The sequence below is a fragment of the Phytophthora infestans genome, genomic scaffold (assembly GCF_000142945.1).
Source record: "Phytophthora infestans T30-4 supercont1.3 genomic scaffold, whole genome shotgun sequence".
Classification (NCBI taxonomy): Eukaryota; Oomycota; class Peronosporomycetes; order Peronosporales; family Peronosporaceae; genus Phytophthora; species Phytophthora infestans.
The window spans coordinates 4611870-4617990 of NW_003303756.1; the positions used below are offsets into that span (position 1 = coordinate 4611870).

The following is a 6121-nucleotide window of genomic DNA, read 5'->3' on the forward strand; positions in this document are numbered from 1 at the left end:
ACCTACGCAGACGATCTCTAACTGCGCCAAAAGATGACTCGAGCCATAGCGGATGATGACCGTTGGCCAGGGATAGGATTCTTAAGTCTTCTTATTGGAATCAGTGGATTCTAAGAGCAAATTGTAAAGCTTAAAATTTGAGATTACCTGCAGCTAAATATAAAAAGAATTATTTTCACTGTCGTTAAATTCTGTATGCTCTTTCGATCTGCCTGAATGGGCTGCTCTTGAAACCTCAAAACCATAAATATGGTCCAGAGGATGCGTAATCAAAACGGACATCATGCACTTTTTATTTAGGTCGACTCATCCCATTTAGCCAAATTTGTCCGAGGCTCAGCAGAAGCAATTGGTCGATTCACATACACTTACCTGTCGTTGTCGGTGGCTAAACCGAACGGCAATTACTGCTGTGTGGTGCATTTGAATAGCTCTGTTAAATACTTTAGTACCCAGCAAAAGGAAGCGCTGTAGAGAACACGGTACAGGTAAAATGCTCCCCAATGCGATTTGATACCTTAACACGATTGAGTTTCGGATGCATTGGTCCACATGTAGCAATTTCTCAACGCCGCGTCTTTGCTAAAATGCGACTTTGATGTTTTGAGGTTTCAGGAACAACCCAATATTTTTTTTGAGCATTGCTCTACAGCAACTCTATCGAAAATTCACATTTGAAAGACCTTAGCTTAACTATGACAGCCTCATTTTTCTTTTGCTAACTGTAGCATTTCTTCCCATGATGACTCGCATGGCCAACAGCGGTCGTGGCAGTCTCTCTCGCTCCTTCAGCAGCTGGAGACGCCTCCCCAGCTCTAGGTTCGACAATGCCGTACTGCGAGAGTTGCCTATCGATACAGAGCCCAAGAACTTCGTGCGAAGTGCCGTATCTGGCGCTTGTTTCTCTCGGGTAGATCCCACACCCATCGCCAGTCCAGAGTTGGTCGTCACCTCCCCTAATTCGCTTCTTCTAGTCGGCATTGAGCTAAACGAGAGCGATAGCAAGAGTCAAGACGAAGGAGTAAACGGTGAAGGCGACGATTTACAGCCAATTGAGACCTTGGTGCCGATTCTAGCTGGAAATACTCTGTTACCTGGCGCTGAGACTGCCGCCCAGTGCTACTGCGGCCACCAATTTGGCTTCTTCTCAGGCCAATTAGGAGATGGAGCCGCCCTCTATTTGGGTGAAGTGGTGGCTGTGGACGAGAGGTGGGAGCTGCAACTTAAGGGCTCCGGACTCACTCCCTACTCGAGAACAGCCGATGGCCGTAAAGTATTGAGATCAACGTTGAGAGAATTTCTCTGCAGTGAGAACATGCATGCACTGGGTGTACCTACCACTCGCGCAGGCAGCGTGGTCACGTCCAAAGAGACGCAAGTGCTGAGAGATATTTTCTACAATGGCGACGCCAAGATGGAGCCAACGGCTGTGGTGACGAGAATTGCCAAAAGTTTTCTGAGATTCGGCAGTTTTGAGATTTTTAAAGACGAGGACAAGCTGACAGGCCTCGCTGGACCGAGTGCCCACTTGGAGAACAAAGAAGAGATGATGAGAGAGATGCTGGACTTTACTATTCGACAGTACTACTCGGAGATCAGTGGAGCGAGAAAGTACGAGAAGTTTTTCCAAGAAGTTGTGCGTCGTACAGCCATGTTGGTGGCCAAGTGGCAGTCAATTGGCTTCTGTCATGGTGTGCTGAACACAGACAACATGAGCATCGTAGGAGACACGCTGGACTACGGTCCGTTCGGGTTTATGGAGCACTTTGACCCCAAACACATTTGCAACACGTCGGACGACAGAGGACGCTACAGATACGAAGCGCAGCCTGAAGTCTGCAAGTGGAATTGTGGTGTATTGGCGGATCAGTTGGGACTCGTAACAGAGCGTGCAGGTCTGGAACCAATTCTAGAGTCGTTTGATGCTGTCTACGAAGCCGAGTACATGCGGCTGATGCGTGAAAAGCTGGGGCTATCAGACGAAGAGAAGGAGGACAAGATGCTCGTGGATACGCTGTTCGATGTCCTTGCATTCACTGGCGCAGACTTCACGTGCACCTTCCGCTACCTGTCGGAGCTTGACGTCTTCGAGACGGGTGATTGTCGCGAACAAGTGCTGAACAAGCTTGTTGCTGTCTCCGAGACATTGGCTCAGCAGAAACGCAAACTGGAGCTGGACTCAGGAGGAGTCTCTGACGCTCAATTCGACATGGTTGTGATGCTGTTACAAGAGAATCCTGTTCGTGCTCGTCAGTATGGCATCACGCCTGCTCTGGTTGCTCAGATAAAAGCTAATCGTGAAGCTAAGAAGCTGCTTGATGCGACTACGGACGAAGAGCGCATGGATAGTATCCGTACTGTGTGGGTGGACTGGATTGACGTCTACATTTCCCGTGTCAAGGAGCAAGGGGATGCAGCAAGTGACGCAGATCGCCGTCGTCGTATGCTCGATGTAAACCCGCTGTTTGTGCTGCGCAACCATGTGGCTCAGAAGGCCATCGACTTTGCACATGAAGGTGACTATGACGCGGTTCAGCACATTTTTGAGCTTGTCACAAACCCGTTCGATGAACCGACAGACGACCGCGATCTCGAATATGCTCGTCCGCAAGATTCATCCACCGCCCCGCTTTGCGTGTCGTGTTCGTCGTAGTGCACGTTCACCTTGAATAGCCTTTTCAATATTGCCGCTGCTGTGTGCGAAAACGTACAGAATGTGTTTTGAGCGCTGAATAATTTTGTGCAATCTACGTTTTATTGCCCCTTCGGTGACTTCGACATTTGTGTGTTTACAAGTGTTGAGGTGACTTTTAGCATGTAAATAATATTTACATATTATGTAAAAGCTTAAGCACAAGTGATGTAGGATTAGAGCCCCCAATGGGTAAGACCGGTATTATTGAATGAAACGATTTGATTGATCCATTTTCAGTAAGGCACTATTCTACCAATTACTGAAAAAAGGCATTGCCAGAGCCCAGAAATGTGTAGACTGCAAAAAAGAAAAAAAACAGCGAGCCGCAAAAATTCCAATTGTCCGACCGAATTCCAACTGATATGCCCGTTTTGTAACACGTCCAGACTTTAAAAAAATGTGTTTATTTCATACTAGTTTGACTTAGATTAGCTAGCTTTACAAATATCCATTCGCTCTTTCGTCCACCAGTGAAAGAAATAGCGGCTTGCAGCTCGAGCGCTTGTTCATGTGTCGCTGTCGTCAGGTAAGCTGGTGTGATTGCTGAAGTAGAGCCAGAACAGCAGTCTCTGTCCCGTGTGATGTGCGTCGAGCAGCTGCGCTGGACTGCGAGGGTCTGGGCGTGGGTACAAGCGGTTGTGTTGTTCAGGGAGCTCGGAGAGAGGGTAGAGTTAAGCAAGGTAGTTAACGAACCCAATATCTCTCCATGTGCTGCATTTTTAACATCACTAGCGTATATACAATAGCTCGCGCGGCCTGAGGATTGCAGTTCAACAGGTCTTGAGCCCAATGACCATTGCCTACACTGGAGCGGCGCCGACACACGCACCGGTACCCATCCACGAAAAGGCTTGTCTGGCTGGCGATGTAGAAGAGAAGAGCACCGCCGATGCCCACGAAAGGGGCGTCGGCAACCCGCCTGACGACTACGCGGCTGTCGGCAACAATGGCGTCAAGGACTTGTCCAAGATGTTGACGCTGATTGAGGGATTAACTCGATACCTTGAATGGTTCGAGGAGTCGCAGCCAAAGATGGGGAGGAAGCTTGATGGCGAAGACAAGCGTGCGCGCGAGGTCAACATTCTCATGTCACCATGTAACGGGCCAGATATTTACTCCGTTACTTGCTTACACTATAGTGTTGAGGAAGCTTGCAATAGGACGACTGAGTCTTAGGTTTAAGGAAAAATCAACCCTGACTGTATCTTAGGACCAAGGCCACAGCCCTGGGTACTCAAATACACGTCATAGTTTAATTAGCTAATAATGGGTCTGGCTCCCCATATATCAGCTAATGGCATGACAGCATTTCAGCACACGCTAGAAGAGATCTACCTACTTATGTAAAGAAATATACCTACTTATGTAATGGAGGGCCCATTACACACCATCTATGAATTCGAGTCTATTTGCCTTTGTTCTCGGCCGAGGAGCACGCGTGCATTTGAACGCCTTGGCCGGATCACCGATCATGCCACACACGACCACTCTGAGGAGGCCTGTCGCGCCTCCCCAATACTTCGGTCAGCAACTGCCTAAATATGAGCTGCCGCAGTCTAAGCTTCAGCGTCTGTACGCTGCCGCACAAGGGCAAGAACCCGCGGGTCCACCTATTCTTTCCCGAGGGGAACAACCGCAGCCGGGACTGGGCGTTTCCCACCGGAGAATAACAGCACAGCAGCTGTGAGGTACCCAGACGCCAGACATAAGCAACTTGACATCAGACCGTTTGTAACGGGGTAAGAGATACCGTTACTAGCTTACACTGTAATGCGGAGGAAGCTCGCAATAATAAAACCAAGTCAAAGGTTTGTGTCAAATTCAACTCTGATTTATTTAGGACCAGGGCGGCTACCCCTGGCCTCGTGTGAACCACTCAAACACATGTCTATATCTGATTGGTCAATAAGTGAGTCTGGCTCCTCACTATCAACCAATCAGATGATGACACCTTGGCACACGCTACCCGTGTGCCACTTTACCTACTTATGTAATAACTAAAGAAATATCTACCTACTTATGTAATTGGAGTTGGGCCCATTACATCACCCTCCTCTCTAAGTTGCGCTTACGCAACATAAGCGCACGGAACACAATTGAAGAAAACTCGAAAACCCAACGGAGCGAAGATGGCCGAGGACAACACGACGCAGTCAGCGGACGTTAGCACCAGCGCGACGCTGGTGACAGCAGCAAGCATCGACACACTAACGGCGGCGGTAACCCAGACAGCCGAGACACCGGCGGAGCCGACAGTCACGAGGATCAGCGCCGGAAGCACGCGGTCGCGCGTGATGGACGACGCCCTGGTTCCCTGGGACATGTACGACTTGTCAGGAGCGGAGAATCCGGATACGCTCGACACTATGAAGAACCACTTTCGTCGCTTCCGCGCGACGCGGAAGAAATACATTGAAGGCGCTGATCGCGAGGGACTTCGTCGCTCCTGGTGTGCCTTCATCCGGCGATGGAACCGGATGTCGCGTGCTGAAGAAAGCTTTGTCGACTGGTTGACGTATCGCGAGGAGATCCTCGCGGAATATTCGATTGGAGAGCTACGCGTGAAGGTCTGCAACAACGCGTGGGATATGGATCGACTCTGCTTCGTGCACGTGAGAGAGGGATGTGAGTCCTGTGGTACTTCAACCCGTCCGACTCAACGCGAATGGAGGGAATATCTCGCTGAGCGGCCACTCAGCGGAGAGGAGTCGGGATGGATCGGGAAGTACGAGCACACCCTGTCCAGTATGGATCAGGCGGCTAATCGCGGCGGCTCACGCCGACGTTGCACGCGTCGGAGCGCGGCGTCGTTGTCGCCTCCTCGTGCGGGTCGTTCTCGTGGCCGTTCTCGATCTCGTTCACGGTCTCCGCGGGGTGACTCGCGGAATTCTTCTTCTCAAGTAGCATGGTCTCATACTCGTGGACCACGTCCGGAACGTCGCGGAGAAGGTTGGCGCGGGACTTCCACGTATCATGTTCTGGGGAATAACCGAGCCAACGTACCAAGTAGCGGCGCGCGGTCGGAACCGCGCGAGGAGCACGACTACGGACGTTTCGTTGAGCGGTCGAGCTGTGGGGATCTTCATGGTCAACGATACGCTCCACAATCCAGCGCGCGTCACCCACCGAGTCAATTATCGGTGGTGGGCCCTCACGATGATACGGCGTACGCCCTGTACGTTCAGGGCGAGGTGGAGGAAGCTTCGAACCGCGCGTTGGACGCTCAGGTTGGGGCTGAGCGGGCGGAAGATCGTGCCTGGCGGGCTGAGCAGATCGCGTCGGAGCTTCGTCAGTCGAATCGGGAGCTGTTATCTCGCCTACGGGGATTGGAGACGCATGTGCTTGGCTCTGCCCAGCAGGGAGATCGTCCGCGAGAGCGGGCGCCAGGGGCTGACGGCTTTCTGGCGCGTCAGGCTCGTCGGGCTG

The 6121-nt window shown here is 51.2% G+C and overlaps 1 protein-coding gene across 1 annotated transcript; it reads left to right on the top strand.

Moving 5' to 3' along the window:
* Nucleotides 1-739: 739 nt before the first annotated feature.
* Nucleotides 740-2653, top strand: PITG_02895 (selenoprotein O, putative; the record flags this gene model as incomplete). Its single annotated transcript, XM_002907712.1, has 1 exon — nt 740-2653. The coding sequence occupies one exon, from the start codon at nt 740-742 to the stop codon at nt 2651-2653; it is 1914 nt and encodes a 637-aa protein (XP_002907758.1).
* Nucleotides 2654-6121: the final 3468 nt, after the last annotated feature.